General features: G+C 36.0%; 1 protein-coding gene across 9 annotated transcripts in view; it reads left to right on the forward strand.

Moving 5' to 3' along the window:
* Positions 1 to 18,985, forward strand: part of NRXN3 (neurexin 3) — a 2,038,283-nt gene that overhangs the window by 1,523,718 nt on the left and 495,580 nt on the right. For all 9 annotated transcript variants that reach the window (XM_044664970.1, XM_044664971.1, XM_044664967.1 and 6 more), the window contains one exon: positions 13,183 to 13,364. In XM_044664970.1, coding sequence (XP_044520905.1) covers positions 13,183 to 13,364 — 182 coding nt within the window. The remainder of the gene's footprint in view (positions 1 to 13,182; positions 13,365 to 18,985) is intronic.

Genomic DNA, 18,985 nt, shown 5'->3' on the forward strand with positions numbered 1-18,985 from the left:
CTTCATCCCTACTGGCATATGCCAGTTTGCCTCTTTTTTAGAATGAGCCAGACCCAGAAGAATCTTGAAGACCAGAGATCTGGTGCATTGTAGAGTCGTTTAAGAATCACTTCCAAATAGACAGGTACAAATTGAAATGTCAACAGAGAGAGGATGGTGTGGAGCAAAGTCCTATGTATAGTTCAAGAAACTCAATCATACAGTTACAGAGTGGGAAGTATTTGGCTTGTCCAAACCAATTCAGTAAACATTAATAAGCACTATTCAGGGTCAGGCACTGTTCTAAGAGCCAGGGATAAGAATATCAAAAAGAAAGACAGTCCCTACCCTTGAGAAGCTTACACTCTAAAGGGAGAGGCACAAACAAAAGGAGGCAGAAAAGCAGGGTGGGGTGAGGAGACAGAGGGGTTACTTGGTGAGAAGGCATCTTGTTTTGTGGGATTGAAACCAGGCAGAGAAGCAGATATGAAATGGAGTGAATTGAGAGTCCAGTTTCTACCCTCTATAAAGGAAGACATTGGGAGGAATTTGGCACTCCACTTTTCAGGCTCCCATTTATAGGCAAGAGGAGGCTGAGGGAAGTCATGCAATCAGCTTGAGTTAGTTAATATGGTGGTGAGTTTAGAGTTGAATTTATCCTGGGAGGGGCATCTTGTTCCCTGGAGTTGAAACCAGTCAGCAGCAGATTCAAAATATAGTGAGGCAGAGTTGAAAGATGCCTATGGTAAAAATGGAAAGAATATTTGTTATGAAATAAGTGATCCTTAATTCAAATCCTGACTCTGTTACTTTGAATCCCAACCCAATCTTCTTTTTAGTGTGTCATAAGCCTCCTCCCATCTCTTCCACACTAGGTTGGCTCACCTTGTTCTGTATGTGTGCAGCTAACTTTCTGAACCTATATGTAGCACTTAAAATTTATGTGTACTAAATTTTAGTTTATTCAATTTAGCTTATTCATCTAGCTTTTTTAAACATTTGAGATTTCCAGTTTCATCATATAACATAGTATCCATACCCACAGCTTTGTATAATTTTCCAATTTGATAAGCGTGCCATCTATAAATTGATCCAAATCCAAATCCAAATTGAACAAAACAATATCTTAATCCTGTCACAGGATAGAACCCAATGACACTTCAATAAAGACTCCTCTTCTAGGTTAGGATAGATTAATTTGTTAATTATTGTTTTTGGTTTAGTTATTTAATCAATTCAGAATCCAGCTAACTGTAAGATACCCCATGTTTCCCCACTTTATCCACAAGAAAATTGTTTGAATGACTTACTAAAAATCAATTCCTATTATACCTACCGCATTCTCTTCCTCAGCTAATATCTACTAAGGCCATGAAATAAAAAGGGAAGGAGAGGATTCGTCTGGCAAAATAGTTTGTTCTTAATGAACTTATATGGAATTTGTTTCTAATGCTATTTTAAAAAAAAGTTTTGATGACGCTATGAGGGCTAACATGTCTCCAACATTCCACAAAATAATTGGTGTGGTGATGCATTGTGGCTTTCATGATAGTCTTTATGCTACCTTTGCCTAAAGAAATAGAATAATAAATTGAAATATTGTCCTTGTAGGTGGGGGAGGGTCCCCTCTCTAGTTTAAGGGTACCCCTTTCAAGGAAAAGGGAGAGACTACAGCCAGCTGAGATTAGTGCTGCAGTGATTGTCTAAAGCACCAGGCAGGTATTTATGTAAAGATGTTTATTTAGGCCCTGCTGGTGATATGCCTAACTCCTAGGTGGTGTTGTCAGCCTCTCAGATTACTCAACAATAAATTCACTCCAGCTTCTGTAGAAGAAAAAGGATGTTCTTAAGAAAGTATGAAATTTTGCTTTCAATGTTCAGTCTCTTCAATTTAGCTTTTTCTAAGTCTACTTCATCATCTATTTTTTGAGTTTATTTCATATTTATTTAGGGTAGACAAGATAGATCATAATAGCTATTTACTCAATAAATACATTCAGAAACAGAGATGTTGGTAAAAATATGTAGTATTTATTTGGGCATCTCTAGTGGCTTTCTCTTGAATCCAAATATGTTTTGTTGTACAGATTATTTCAAATGCTGATATAATCTGTTACTGTGGATCCCTGAGTTTTTATATATCTTAATTAACTCCAAATTGGAAATAGTTTCATGCAACTGGTGAGTCAGTAAGAGAATATGACATCCTACCATATAAAATCCTCGGTATGAAACCCACAGTAAATAGAGAGAAAATTTGCTGCTGGTGTAAGGAAGTAAATAGGAGTCTTGGATTCAAATTGCAACTCCGACACCAACTGTGATTCTAGGCAAGCCACTTCATAATGATAAACCTCAGTTTGCTCATCTATAAATGAGCTAATTCTACTTGTACCAGGAGGCAACATTATGTATTGGAACATGTATTATATTTGGAGTTGGGAGAAACTCAGATTTGAATTCCACCTCTGACACAATCTGTATAGCTTGGAGCAGGCCACTTATATTCTTTGTAAAACAGGAATAGTGATACCTGGGATAATTAGAGTAGGAGCTTCTTTTTTACAGAAACTCAACATCCATGAATTCAAGTATGCCAATGGCAGTAGGAAAAAAAAAGAAGGTAGAAAAAATATTTTAAATACATTTTTTAATTACATGTCAAATCTGTGCCATTTCCCCAAGCAGCATAAAGTCTCACAGCAGCTTGACCAGTCACACCCCTTCTCACTCTAAGGAGAATTAGTGCAAGTCATTACTTTGCTTTGTGCCCAACATTAGGCTCTTGCATCAATCTTTGTCAGGAGTTCTCTCTTGTAACTGGTGGCGACTGCATCAGAGCAGTGCTTCTCTTTGTTTCTTTGACACTATTTAATTATTAATAATGGCCCCAAAGTGTAAGAGGAGAGATATTGGTGGCTCTGACAAGCCTAAGAAAAGTCATAAAGTACCTTGGTATGTTTGTATAAGAAAGACATTAAATAATAGCATTTTTCATTATGCACAATTTTTAGCTAATACAAAAGATTTTGGAACATAGCGGTCATGTAAAATGAGGTCCTACTGTACCTCAAGGGTTGTTTTTGAGTTCAAAATATATGTAAAGGGCCTTTATAGGGCCTTATAGCACAAAATAAGAGTTAGCTAGGGGCAGCTGGGTAGCTCAGTGGATTGAGAGTGAGGCTTTTTTGTTACGTTCTAGGTTCAAATTTGGCCTCAGACACTTCCTAGCTGTGTGACCCTGGGCAAGTCGCTTGATCCCCATTACCCAGCCCTTACCACTCTTATGCCTTGGAACCAATACACAATATTGATTCTAAGATGGAATGTAAGAGGTTAAAAAAACTTTTTTTAAATAAAGGTTATCTAATCATTATTTCCTACCTCATGGGATCATTATGGTGGTATGTGTGTATGTAAGAGAAAGAATATTTGATTTAGCAAAAGGACACTAGTCACATCAGTTAGTTAAAGTGTATACCAAAGCAGAACACCAGTAATTAACACATGGAGGCTGGGATATGTTTATGGTATAGCAGGTTTTCCCTTAAATTCATAAAGAAGCCAAACACTGAAAGAATGCTTTTGACAACAAATGTCAACATTTGCTTAAATGAGATTGGCAATTCAAGAAAATTTGGGCTACATGGACAGATGATCTATAAATACCTACCAAGACAATTGGTATACAGATGCACTGAGGCTTTCATGATAGTCTTAAGCATTTTATTCCTTTTTCTCTGAAAATTTTAAACCTAATTTTGATCACAGTAAGACATGCAATTCATTTTCTGTTACATTGTGTCAAGGAGCTGAAGAGATGAGAAGGTTTAATCAGCATATAAGTACATATCTAACAACTACTAGGCACATGCTTTATAATATTCCTAATTATTATACTCTAATTATCATTTCTATTCTTTTAGGGTTTTGTTCTAACTACACCTACATGAATTGAAACCATTTCCACAATATATTCTCTAATGGTTTGTCTGGTCTGATTCATTTTGGCTTTAAATGATTCACTTCCAGAGAGATTTTTACAACCTATTTGAGCTTACCAGAATCAGGGGATGATAGATTTGGAACTGTAATAGATTTTTAGATCATCTAGTCCAAACCCCTCATTTTACAGATGAGGAAGTTAAGGTCTGGAGACATTAAGTGCTTTGTCCAAGGTCATAATGGCAAGAATTGTACTAGCTACCAGGTCACATGTGTAATAAGTATACTAGCTGGGAATCCAATGCAAGTGCTTTGACTTCAAAAAAACAATAGGAAATTCTTGAAGTAAGAAGTCTTTAACATATTATTTGTTATCATGACTCCTTCATGATGCAGTGTGCTTATCTAGGAATACTGTTAATTTTGTATTTTTCCATGTTTCCTTACATGCCCTTTCTTGGATTAGTTTTAAAACACTATGTTAAAACCAAATATATTACACTGTTTAATTCCATTTGGTTCTCTGGCTACTTTTCACCATCTTCCTCTATCAGGAAGTGAATCTTAAACTACTCTGTGAAGTACCAGCTCTCTGGTCTATAAGAATTTCTCTGTTGGTGCTAGCTCTAAAAAAAAGCAACTTCCTACTTCCCTCCCTTCCTTCTTTCCTCCCCCCCCTCCCTTCCTTATTTCCTTCTTTCTTTCTTCCTCCCTTCCTTCTTTCTTCCTCCCTTCCTTCTTTCTTCCTCCCTTCCTTCTTTCTTCCTCCCTTCCTTCTTACCTCTCCTCTTGTCTTTCTTCCTTCCTCTTCCCAGTTGTTTTCCTTCCTTATTTTTCTCATTCTATCTCTTTCTCCTTTCTTCCTTTCTTCTTATTCTCCTCTTCTTTCTCCTCTTCTTTGTCTTGTAAATCTGCAATTTAGAACATGAGGTAGTGTGAGAATAGAGTATGATAACACTAGGAAATATCTCTCCATTTTTTCCTTCCCTCCTTCTCTTTGTGTATAACCAAAGTTTATATAGCCCACAGTGACAGAAATATGATAGCTTGAGATGTGACGCTCATATTCAAGANCCTTCCTTCCTTCCTTCTTTCCTTCCTCCCTCCCTTCCTTCCTTCCTTCCTTCCTTCCTTCCTTCTTCACTTCTTTCCTTCTTTCCTTCCTCCCTTCCTTCTTTTCTTTCTTCCTTCCTTATTTCCTTCCTTCCTTTTTTCCTCCCTTCCTTTCCTTTCCTCTCCTTTCCTTTCCTTTGTCACACAAGTAATAATTTTACTAACTGCCAGGTCACATGTGTCATAAGTATACTAGCTGGAAATCCAATGCAAGTGCTTTGGCTTCAGATCATCTATGGGAAGTTCTTTGAGTAAAGAAGTCTAGGTATATTGTTCCTTTCCTTTCTCAGATTACTCAGCAAAAATTCACTCCAGATTTTGCAGAAGAAAAAAGATGTTATTAAGAAAGTATAGAATTTGCTTTCAGTGTTCAGTCCAGACCCAAAATCTTTATAATTGATTTAAGATCATATTTTTGATTTGTCTACAGGACAGTAGATTAGCTAAAACGTCTGATTTAGGCAAGACATGGCAGATGGTGAAGGTAAAGATAGAGAAATCACCAAGTTAATTGTTTTCAAAATATCAAGTGTTTGTGTGGACAAGAAAAATCATTGTTTGAAATGTTCATTTTTCAACAAATAATTATTTAAGGCCTTAATAGCTTAAAGAAAAAAGTCAATTTTAAAGGAAGGAAACAAGCATTTATTGAGTGCTTACTGTATGCCAAAATTAGACAGCCCAGTGGTACAGTGGATAGATCTCCAGGTCTAGAGTCAGGAAGACCTGAGTTTAAATCCAGTCTCAGACAGTTAATAGCTGTGTGACCCTGGGTCAGCCACTTAACCCCACTTGCCTCATCTCCCCATCTGTAAAAAAGGGATACACTAGAAAAGGAATGGGCAAAGCATTCCAGTATCTTTGTCAAGAAAATCCTGTAGACCATGTACATGGGGTCATGTACAATCAAACGTGACTGAACAACAATATTCCAGGAACTGTGCTAACCACTTTATAAATATTTTCTCATTTGATCCTCTCAGCAACCCTGGGAGATGTGTTGTTATTATTCCCATTTCATAGTTGAGGACGCTGAGTCGGACTGTGGTTAAATAATTTGCCCAAGGTCATACAGCTAATATGTATTTAGTTTGGATTTTTAGTTGGGTCTTCCTGACATAAAGCCTAGAACTCTATCTACTGTGGCACTGACCTGGGAAGTGTGGCTTAGGGAATATTAGACCTGTATTATAAGTAGAACATTCTGAGTTCAAATTTTACTTTTACTTGCATATACATGACTTCAATTCTAAGTGTTCCTCTAATACTAGTGCAGTTATATATAATTTGCCCAATTTGCAACCATCAAAAGAATTTCCATAGCTTCCTGCAATCCTAACTACTGTATCCCCAGCTGCCCTTCTTCCAGTTAGCCAAAATCCCTGCCCTCAAGTTGCTTACATTTTATTTCAAGGGAAAGAATAGGTAAGTGCATGTAAAATGCATTCAAAGTAAATAGAGAGTAATGCTGGGGATCATGGGAGTGCACAGAATTTGAGAGAAAAAGAAAATCCTCCTTTAGGAAGTCTTGCTTTGAAGAAAGGTTGGGGAATCCGTGAGTTGGAAGTGAGGAGATTTTCGGTGCTGGGAACAACGTATAAGTAGTCATGGTGGTATGGGTGGAATAATATCATGTACATGAACATAAAGCCGACCTGTTTTCCTAGATCATTTACAGGGATGTGCTGGAACCAGACCCAAATAGAAAACCTATTGTTGCTTTTTCACTATAAGTATTTATATCTTTTCAACCAGCAAACATTACAATTTGGAGATTGATTTCTTGTTTGATTGATCACTTGGCTTTGAGAAAGGGACAAGGAACATGTTAATAATGTGTATTAAACTTAAAAGTGTGTCATGCATTTTGGGAGATCTGGTTGTTAAACATTTACGGGTACACTGCTGAATTCCCAGATTAGAACAATAGCCTAGATCTTCCTAGGTTGGAGCCAGATTGTTAGTGGCTAAGCAAAACAACATGAGCTGCTTGGAAATTTGCTAATCCTACATTGCTAGATGGCCAAAATGCCATCATAGCATTTTTCCCCTTTTGGTTGAACTGATCTCTTTTTGCTAGGAAGCAGAAAATTTACATGGTTCCATTTATTAATAAACATAATATGATTTTAGTACAAGCATAGAGAGTACACCTAGCAGCACTGGACTCAGCAGACATCCCATATTACATAGCTGTCCCTGTCACAGAAATAAAAGTCAGTAATGGATTGAGAGAAGTATTTGATATGGTATGTGAGTTATTCCAAAATAGCTGATATAAAATCCACAGCAAAAAGGAAAACAAAACAAATTCCGCACTCCACTGACTAGGGTAAGAAAAAAAAAGTCCAATCATTCTTTTTCTCCCTTGGCCCCATGCTCATCTCCTTTCCATATATTACCATTAAAAACATAACCCATCAAACTGATTTTCTAAAGATTGTGAAGTACATTGGCATTATTCATTGTCATTTGAAGGTTCAGAGCTATGGGAAAGAACTATTTGGGGTTTTCATTTTTATACAGGAGGCAAATCATTTGCTTAGGGAAATTTTGTACCATATATCCTCTTTTCTCTTTACTTACAAAACTAGAATTATAGAATCCTAGATGGTCCTGAATGCTAGTGCTTCCTCTGCATTGATTATCTCTAATTAATCATATATGTAATATTTTATAATTACACATTTCATATTACATGTATGCATACACATATATGTGGGTACACATGTAGATGTGTATATATACAGATAAACACACATATATATGGTTTGTACATTGCTATTTTCATGTCATCTCCTCCATTAGACTGGGAGTTCCTGGAGATCATTTTTTGCCTTTTTTTGAATTCTCATTACTTAGCATAATGTCTGGCATTAAGAAGATGCCCAATAAATGTCTCTTAACTTGAAATGAGACAAGGGAATGTAATAACAGGTTTCCCATGATTTTGTTTTCCATTGTTTTTAATTTCTTATCTTACCACAGTGACTTTAACATTAATAGTGTTTTTGTGTCAAAGAATCCCAGCTATATACTGACCTTCAAGTTACTAAATGAGTAATTGTGTGTCTGCAGTTTTATCATTTTTACTAATGTGTGGCAGAATTCAGAATTATTCATGAGACAGTGGGTAATTTAAAAATGGTGAGTGTAGAAGGTTTCTCTATATAAATATATAACCTTCATACTGTTTTTTCTTTGTACAAATCTCTCTTATATATATGTAGATAGATAGATAGATAGATAGATAGATAGATAGATAGATAGATAGATAGATAGATAGATAGATGGATATGTGGATGTGTAGATTTGTGTCTGTACATACACTTCTTACCTGTGTAATCGAGGGTTGATTACTTAAGGCTCTCTAAACCAATAGATAGATAGATAGATGATAGATAGATGAAAGATAGATAGATATAAATTAATACAAAGCAAAAACGATACTCCAGTGATTCAAACTGAAATCTATGATTGCCTGCCCCACTATCTGTGATTCTTGTCCATGTGCTCCCAAAAATTCATCATAAAGGGTCCACCCAACATATGGATGTACTGAAGACCTTTTTCATATTATTTTAATGTTATATGATTTTTGGGAGAGCAGGACAGACAGCCAATTTTTTTATCCTCTATTCTCAATATATGATGAGCCTGTTTCGTTTTCTGGTCATGCAGTTCCCAAATTTGTTTTCTGTTACTTTCTTAGCACAATTCTTTGTTTGTAATATGCCATAGCCAAATTTCTTTTTTCATAGACCTCTTCATTGTCCTTTGGGCAAATCTCAGCTTCAGTTTTTGGAAATTGGCTTCTTAGCTTTGTATCTCTTGATTATGTCAAATCCAAATTCATACACTAAATGTTTGGTTAATTAGCTAGGTGGTACATAATGTGCATAGAGATCTGAGCCTGGAATCAGAAAGACTTGGTTTCAATTCTAGTCCTAGATCCTTACTAGATGTGTGACCCTGAGCAAATCACTTAACTTATTTGCCAGTTTCCTCAACTATAAAATGAGGATAATAATATCTACTTTTCAGAGTTGTGAGGATCAAATGAAATAATATTTGTAAAATGCTAAGCACGGTTCCTGGGACATAGTGTGGGGAACAATGGGTTACAGAGTCAACATAATTTTCAATAAGTTTATAAGGAAGTGTTGATAAATTTGTTCTGATCCATTCCTCTATCCTATCACTAAGCAGTTTAATATAATTGTGAACATAGGGAATGCAATTCTAGTTTACACTGGTAGAAGTTTAATGTCTAACTAGAGTCAAGGTTCTTAACGTCATTTGTGTCATGGACCTTTTAGGCAATCTAATGAAGTCTCATGGAAACCTTTTGAGAATCATGTTTTACTTGCTAAAAATTATTTAGGATTTCAAAGGACTTATTAACATATTAAAAATAAATAAACAAGTTCAAGTTCTCTAAACTAAGAACCATTGGCTCAAAACTAGGGAGGAAATATGTTTTGTATCAGAACTAATTATATTTTATATTTTATTTGAAACAAACTAATTCCAACTCTTATTGTTATCCAGAAGATTGTGTTCAGGGGATCAAAGGAAGTTGATTGCAGTTGACAAAAGTTTGAATTCCAGACTCTCTGAGGAATGGTTAAAGAAATTAGTGGTTTAGCTTAGAAGGGAGATTTAAAGAGACAACAATAGCTATATTTTCAGGCTTGAAGGACGCTTCTGTGGAAGGAAGATTTGACTTATTTTGTGAATTTCCATGGCCTTGAGCTAGGATCAATGCATAGAAGACATAGAACAGCAGATTTGGACTCTAATACCTTTCTAAAAATAAGAGCTGTCCCTAAAATAGAATGGAGTAATTCGTGACATAATGCAGTTGGGATATGGAAAGCTAGCCTTGAAGATAGGATGACCTGGATTCTAGTCTTCCCTCTGAGATAGTGGCTTCAGTGTCTGAGATTTGAGACACTATAGGCAAATCATTTAAGTCTCATAGTAACTCTCCCCTCAATATACCTCCTCCATAATTCTCAGAGGCAATAATTTGCATAGCAGTTATAGGCTTGGATTACTAAAAAGGATTTATTCACCAAGGGTTCCTTATATTAATGACTTCTCAAGTCTGTTTCCTACAACCTCCTCAAAAAAAATGCCTTCCCCTTTACTATTTATTTTGAAGTTGATCCTAGGTAATCATTGCGAGGGATATTATACAGGAAATTCCTAAAATTAAACTGGATTACCTGTAAGATGTCTTCAAACTTAGAGATTTTATAATTATAACAAGAAACGGGTTATATGATGACTAAGGAAAAGCAGTGTGATATATTGGGAATAGGACTGCATTTGGAATCAGAGGACTTGAGTGAATACTCACAATATGGTCAGGGGTAAGAAAAGTGCTGGACTTGGACTTGAAGGCAGGGCTATGTGAATGGGAATCCTTCCTCAGACACGTGCTATAAAATGTTGGGCAAGTCACTTAAACTCTTATAACTTCAGTTTCCTCATGTGTAAACTGGGAAAATTATAACCCCCATCTCCCAGGTTTCTTGTGAGAGTCAGATGAGATAGCAGATAGCAAATGTTGCAAATCTCAAAGCATTATATAAATGTTTACAATTGGTGCTCTTATTAAATCATTTAACCTCTGTGAGCCTCAGTTTCCTCCTCTGTTGAAAAAAAACAAGTGACCTTTGAAATACCTAAATCTCTGATCCTATATAATTATAAAAATGCTAAGGCCAGGTAAGTAGGTTATAATTAAAATGAAAGGAAAGAGAACAAAGAAATCTTCTCTCATCTGTGAGGAAATATCTGTCAGGCTTTTGATCTTTATGATGGTAAAAAATCATATCCTGGATAGTATTATTGGAAACTACTGTGAATTGATCCATGTAATGGAATCAACGAAACACTTAGGATATGATGTAATGGGATTTTACAGATTACTGCTAAGGCTTACGCTTTGATTTGCTTTGCTGTTTTCTCCCCACTTTTGAATTAATCTAGCCCAGTGCATCAATCATTTAGTGCCATAGAAATAAAGAATTAAAAGAGTGGTGATGATGGCTTTTGTAGTTAATCTACTTAAAGCAAATTGTTCAAATTCTCTATATATGGACAGATGCCATGGATAATTCATGATCCTCACATCTCTAATTAACATGAAGAGGTTTGGAGTAGGCTTGTCAACAGAGAGTGGTAAACATTGTTGTGTACACAAAATTAGTCACAAACTCACCATTAGATTCTGAAAGGTAAATGGAGGAGGCATGGTGAATTACTTTAACCTTAGAGTGTCCCCTAAAGATTTAGAAACTCGGAGGAGAAAAAAATGAAGGAATGATAACACAAAAAAATGAATGCTGAGCACACGATAGTATCGAAGATAGGAGATAAATTAGGAATGGACAGAATGGAGTCTATCTCTTACCAAACTTGAATTTAGTTCAATGCTTGGTGATTGGGTGAGTTTGATATACGCTTCTAAACTCAAACATCCTCACTGTTTGCCTTAGAAGTTTTGGATAAGCGATTTTGTTGTTGTTGTTGCTGTTCAGTCAGTAGCATCATACCCAACCTTCTGGTAGGCACGGATGTGTATTAACTCTGAGAGCAAATGTGGCCAAGATATATTAGGATCCTCAGTAGATATTCTCTCTGTCTCTTTAAAAACAGAACAAAACAACTCTCACTTTCTGTCCTAGAATCAAAATTCTGTATTGATTCTAAGACAGAAGAGTAGTAAGGGCTAGGTAATGGGGTTAAGTTACTTGCCTAGAGTCACACAGCTAAAAAAGTGTCTAAGGTTATTTTGAACCCAGAACCTTCTCCCTCTTGGCCCAGTTCTCAGTCCCCTGAGCAATCTTTCTTCTCCCATTCCTTTCTCTCTTTTTTTAAAGTATTAACAATATAGGGTATAAGCCAGTATAATATTAATAACAACTCGTTGACTATTTTTTCAATGTTCTATTGTGTTTTTTATTTATTTTGTTAAACTACAAGTTTGAAATACTTTTTACATTTGAATGAAATACAATTACATTTTGAAATACTTTTATTTTTTTGGAAATTGCATGTAAAAATAACTTTAACATATATTTTTTAAAGATTCTGAGTTCTAAATTCTTTCTCTTCTTCCTATATCCCCTCCCTCCCTCATTTCTACTCTTCTCCCTTCCCTGCAATGATTACCAATCTGTTAAAGATTTTACATATGCCGTCTGTAAAACACTTTTCCATATAAGTCATTTTGTGGAAGAGGTACAACCCATTGACTATTAGTGTTTTAAAATATAATTTTTGTATAAATTTCATAATATTGGGACTTTGATTCAGTTGGATGCAGCCTAATCCTCTTTCTTTGGCATGTGGCTAGGAAAAGGTTTTGTTTTTGTTGTTTATTTGTTTTTTAAATTTGTTTTAAAGACCAGAGAACATTAAAAGGATTTTGGAATGCCCATGATTACCACAATTAGAAAATAGATTCTTTTTTATTTAAAGGTTCTAATACATCTAAGTACCTACCTAGTGGGCCAGAACTTCAAAGCATAGAAATAACATTTGTCACAATGGGTATGTTTCTTGTCAACATTTTTATTTTCTGGATGATGCTCCAAGCATTCAGCAGAGGATGTAAAAAAGATGTCTTTGGGCTTCCATATTCCTTTAACTTATATAAGACACTTCTAGAAATGGAACGGGTAGCAACAGCTTCACTGAACACAATATACTTAGAGCTAAGAGGGATCAAAGGCTAGTCTTCCATATTGGACATATACTAGATGGGATGTGAGATTAATTCCACTATAGAGGAAAGGAGGACTGGGAAAAGGGTTTTGTCACAATGCATAGAGATCTCAACTACAAAGAAATTGTCTGTCCTGACCTGTTTCCCAGAAGCAAAGGGAAATGTGAAGAGTGTGTCTTTTTAGCATCTGCTTTGCTATTAATTCATTTTGCCTGCATCTTTAATTTAGGGTGACAGCAGTCTCTTAGGCCCTGGACACCATCACTCTCAGTAACAAAACGCTCTTGTGTGAGGGACGTTGTTCTCCTCCACAGCTGTTTGGAGGCAAGTCTCAGCAGCATTGCTGCAGCTGGTGAAACTAAAGGAATTAGGCTGACATCTCCCTCTTTCCTTGTCTTTTGCAGCCGGTGCTACATATATCTTTGGGAAAAGTGGAGGACTCATACTCTACACCTGGCCCGCGAATGACAGACCCAGCACACGCTCAGACCGCCTCGCCGTGGGCTTCAGCACGACCGTGAAAGATGGCATCCTGGTTCGAATTGACAGTGCTCCAGGGCTTGGCGATTTCCTCCAGCTTCACATAGTGAGTACTGGACCTCAAGCTGGATGTATTTGTTTTGCAAACTTTCTCTCTTTCTGTAGTCTAGATTGACTAGATGGAGTGTCCAAGACATGTGCAACAAGTGTGCTCTTAGAAAAAGAGGTGCTGGGCTCATGTGGGTGAATTCAGTCTAATTCTCCCCACGACAGAAGTCCTAGGATTTGACTTTGGTGGGAGTTGGTGAGAGGAGGAAGTCCACCTCTGATTCCACTTGTGCAAGTGTCAAAGAGGCCGATCCTCTGTATTCCCTCGTCTCATCTCTGATAATAATTCAGCCACTGTTCACCCACCAGCAATCTAGTTTTCACGTTGTATGAATAAAGGAAAATTGTTCATGGATTTCTTAATAGTGCCAGGTGCAAAATGAATAGCAGATTTAAATATAAAAGATCTTTCAGTCTATTGTCTTTTTGGAGATTTTTTTTAGAATGAAAGGTATGGTGAAGAATGGTAACCAAAAGGAAGGGAAAACACCAAGTGTTTTCTAAGCCTTGTGTCTATAAGCCAAATGAGCATTTACATTTAGCTATTTGATGCTATGTGGACTCAGTGCAGTTCTAGGAAATTTAAATGATTTGGGGTGGAAAATTGCCATGCTATGATGATAGAAAGTATTTTTATAGCAACAATTAACCCATTTTATAGTATATGCAGTCTGGAAAAAAAATGTAGGCTAAGAAAGGATATGATTCTCATCTATAAGTACCTAAGTGCAGTTACCAAGAGTGAAGAGAGGAATTGTTCTCATTAGTTAGCAATGACAAGGCTAGAAAGAATGGATTTAATTTGGAACAATAAAAGTTCAGTTTTAAATAGCAGGAAAAAGGAAAGCAGTTAAGAGAAAAGATCAGCTGGGGAATGTAGTCAACCTCTGAAAGAAGGAAAATAATCAGATTTACCTAGGAAAAATCTGAGTCAGAAACATGATCTTCAGAAAAAACCAAGAGTTATGATGAGGCCATTGCTTGCCAGCCTTTAGAAGCAGCTCTCTGGTTTGGAAGGCTACAACTTCAACTGTGGTGACTAAAATTTCTCCTGAGCCCTTTTCAGTTCAGGCTAACTGGGAAAGTTGAACAGGTTGCCATCTTGATTCCCTGGCTGGTGGCATTCTCCCTTCACTCAGAGCCAGATCCCAAGCAGTATTCCAGGCAGCCCTGGGCAGGAGAGGAGAAATGGTTAGAGATGAGAATTAAAAAACAAAACAAAACATGGAGGCAATGCTTAGAGTCTAATCATAAAAGCTTTGGTTTCTAGTCTGCTTCTTCCTTCTTTTGTCCAGTTATTATAGTAATGCTGTCTGCTGACTCTTAGGAGCTCTAAAAATGAAGTTAAAATGATAAAGAGAAATTAAGTTACTGTTACATGGTGTTTGCCCCAGGGTTTTGCACACAGTAGAAACTTTCTAAGCCTTTGTTGTATTGTACTTTTCTAGCATTACTTAATATAGGGTTTGCCCTGGCATTTAGCAATCTAGCAGAGTTGTGGAAATGGAAGGCATTTACTAAGCCTTGGATGTCTTGTATTTTAGACCTTTATGAATAAAACCACATTTTGCCAATCTAAATCCTGATATTTTAAAACTAATGTAAGTTGGAAGACTACACAACACGTATTGATTTGTTTATGGTCATTGCAAACTATATACTGGCAATAGTTTTTTGACATTCTTGTGATTTATTATCTTTTAGAGTGACTAACTAAAAATAATGTGACTTAGGGCTGCCATATAACAAGTAATTAGTCCATGACCTAAAACCTTTTAATGATGGGGTACTGGTAACTAACTTCATCCATTTCTGCAGCCATAGATATTGGATAGATAATTTCCATTCAGATACACGTTTAAGAGAGAGGCTTTGTTGCCCTTTGTGGCACCGAAAGGCTCACTTACCATTTTAGCTTAAATTTTCAGCTGACAATGTTGGTCCTAAAGTGACATTGGATAGGCATCAGAGCTCAAAGGAAACTTGCAGGCCTTCTAATCCAAACCCCTCATTTTACAGATGAGGGCATTATAAAATGGGGAGGTTGGACTAAGTGACCTGAAAGGTCTCTTCCAACTCTAAATTCAATGATCTTATGACATGAAAGTATGAGGAACTGTTAGAAGAAGCAAGAACATTGCTCAAAATTGTAGCCTTGCTGTAATTGTCATTGGTGTAATTGATGGGTAGATGTTTTCAAATATTTTTTTGAACACAAGAACTGAACTTGTGATTTCATCAGTAGAAGAACTCTTGGATTCAGAAATTTCCTCTGCCAGTCAGCATTTTATTTGCAACTTATCTAGTCATAGATAGTTGTCTAATAGGATAAGAGACTTGTCCAAGGTAGCTTCCATTGTCTTGAACTTAATCTTTGTAAATAAAACTACAATTTTCAAACCTAAATCATGATATTTAAAAAGTCATATGAGTTGGAATACTGTGTGTGACATATCAATTGGTTTATGGGCATTTCAACAACAAAAATAGGTAGCAATTGGCAGCTGTTATGTGTCAGAGGCAGGACATGTACACAGATCATCCTGGTTCTCAGAGACCATACCATATGCCATCAGACCTTTTCACATAACATATGGAAGTGAATATATTGAATGCATGTTATTAAACATATATATGTGGGAATATGAGATCCGGATATAAAGTCCAATGATCTCTTCAGCATAGCACATCCAAATGAGTGAGTGCTGTTATATTAAAGTAGGCATCTTGAAAGGGATCCCAATAGTAGCTTAGAATAATAATAAAGCCAACAGTTGAGTGTACTTTACAGATGGCAAAGGATTTTTTTTTGGGGGGGTACATTTGTTTCTTTTTTAATTTTTAAAATATTTTCCATGTTTACATAATTCATTTTCTTTCCCTCCCCTCTTCCCTCTCTACTCCCAGATCCAATAAGCACTTCCACTGTGTTATACAATTGTTATCATTTATACCTATTTCCATACTATTCATTTTTGCAATAGAGCACTCTTTTAAAACCAAAATCCCCAATCACATATTCATATAGACAAATGATAAATCATTTGTTTTTTTCTTATGTGTTTCTACTCTCACATTACTTTCTCTCGATGTGGATAACATTTTTTCTCCTAAGGTCCTTGGGATTGTCTTGTAGTGTCAAAGTTCATTGCCTAGGATAGTTCCACAACGTTTCCCTTTCAGTGTACAATGTTCTCTTGGTTCTGCTCCTTTCACTCTGCATCAATTCCTGGAAGTCTTTCCTGTTTATGTAGAAATCTTCCAGTTCATCATTCCTTATAGCACCATCATATACACCACAATTTGTTCAGCCATTCCCCAATCAAAGGACACTCCCTCACTTTCCAAATTTTTGCCACCACAAAGAGCACAGTTATGTACAAACATTTTTCATTATCTCTTTAGGGTTCGAAACAAGTAGTGGTATTACTGGATCAAAGGGTGTGCATTCTTTTAAAGCCTTTTGGGTAGCAAATAATTTTTACATGCCTTTTCTCAAGCCTACCTAAAATAACATGGTTTAATTGCATTCCATCCTCTCAGCAACTTTGTAAGGTAGGCAATAAAACAGGGACATCTGGATGGCATAAGGGATTGAATGTTTCACTGGGAGTCAAGAAGACTTGGGTTAGAATCTTACATCTCACACTTAAAAGCTATATAACCTTATGCAAATCATTTAACTTTTCTTAGCCTCAGTTTTTTTCCATCTACAAAAATGGAATGATCAGATTTATAGCACTTACATTGTAGGGTTGTTGTGAAGATCAAATGATATATGTTATGTATTTTATTTTTTCCCTTTAAAATTTTTTTATTATCATAAACTTTATTTTAAAATTTTTTCCATGGTTACATGATTCATATAGTCTCCCTCCCCTCTTCTTCCTTCCCCCCATAGTTGACAATTAATTCCACTGGATTATATACATATATTATCACTCAGAACCTAATTCTACATTATTCATTTTTGTATGTATTATGTAATTTAACACAAAGAAACCTAATGAGGTAGATTCTACTTTCTATAAAAGATAGGCAACAATTATCATGACTACCCCCACTACTACTACTACTACTACTAAGCATCTGACATATAATTGCTAGCTGTCATTCACAATTTTTTTTCTGAAATGTCTATAAATTAATCACTATGTTATACACAATATTCTTATATAGTGTATGGGATAGATTTTATAAACATAAAGCACTATAGATAAATCAAGTAATGGTTATATTAAGAAGTACTAATACTTAGTATTAGTAGGAGAGAAAGAAGAGGAAGCAATTGGATGGTCCAATTTATCAAACATTGGAGTTGGAGTCAAGAAAACCTGGGTTCACGTCTAGACTTGAACACTTGCTAGTTGTGTGACATGAGCTAAGTAACTTGACTTCAATATGCTTCTGCTTTCTCATCTGTAAAATGGGGATGGCAATAATACTACCTACCTCCCAGGGTTGGTGTAAGGATAAAATGAGAAATTTGTAAAGTATTTTGCAAGACTTAAAACAATATATAAATGCTAGCTGCTAGTTGTAGTAGTTCTGATATTTAATTTAAGCATAATATTTAAAAATCCAAATGAGTCAGCATGTTAGGTATAATATATTGATTAATTTATAGACATTTCAGAAACAAAATAGCAAACAATAACTAGCTAATATGAATCAGATGCATAGTGATAGTAGTAGTAATGGTGGTGGTGGTAGTCATGATAATTGTTGCCTCTCTTGTACAGAAAGTAGTATCTACCTCATTAGGTTTCTCTGAGTGCTAAATGACATAATGTACTTAAAATTCATAAACCTTAAAGCATTGTTATTGTTATTACAATAAAGAAACAGAGTTTCAAAAATGTTTGGTAATTTGCTCTAGAACATTCCGTTATCAAATGGCAGAGTTGGGACTCAAACCCAGGTCTTCTAAATAGAAATCCAGTGGTTCAATCCTTGCGATGCCCCCCTCCACCTCCCTATTGACTATATCTAAACATTTCTTGAAGAAGCAACAAGTTTCAAGCAACATCCAAAAGTTATCTAGCATTAACTCTTATAGCTTATTATTTTTTAAAATCAAAAATGAAGTGCTTCTGTTTACTGACATTGGTTCTCCTGTTTGCTGGACTTGCTCTAAAGACACTTCTGAAAAAGGGGGATCCTGAAATATTTCGTTGGTGGCAAAGGTGCATAGCCCTATGGAAGTCATAGAACAACATAGAAGTTTTTGTATGTAAGTTTTGGTGTAAGCATAGTAGAATTGAGAGGGAAAAATGGTCTTAAATTAGTAACAAACATTTTGTTGTTGTTGTGACCGAGTTATTTCAGTTGTATCCAATACTTCATGACCCCATTTGAAGTTTTCATGGCAAAGGTACTGGAGCAGTTTACTATTTCCTTCTCCAATTCATTTTACAGATGAGGAAACTGAGGCAAACAGGGTTAAGTGACTTGCACAGGGTCACATAACCTGTGTCTGAAGCTGGATTTGAATTCATGAAGATGAGTCTTCCTGATTCCAAGCCCAGTGCTCTATCCCCTGGGCCACCTAATTGCCCCAAATATTGTCTAAATGCCTCTTACTTGTGAGGTGATGTTCTAGATAATGGCAATAACAAA

This window comes from Gracilinanus agilis, chromosome 2 (genome assembly GCF_016433145.1).
Source record: "Gracilinanus agilis isolate LMUSP501 chromosome 2, AgileGrace, whole genome shotgun sequence".
Taxonomy (NCBI): Eukaryota; Metazoa; Chordata; class Mammalia; order Didelphimorphia; family Didelphidae; genus Gracilinanus; species Gracilinanus agilis.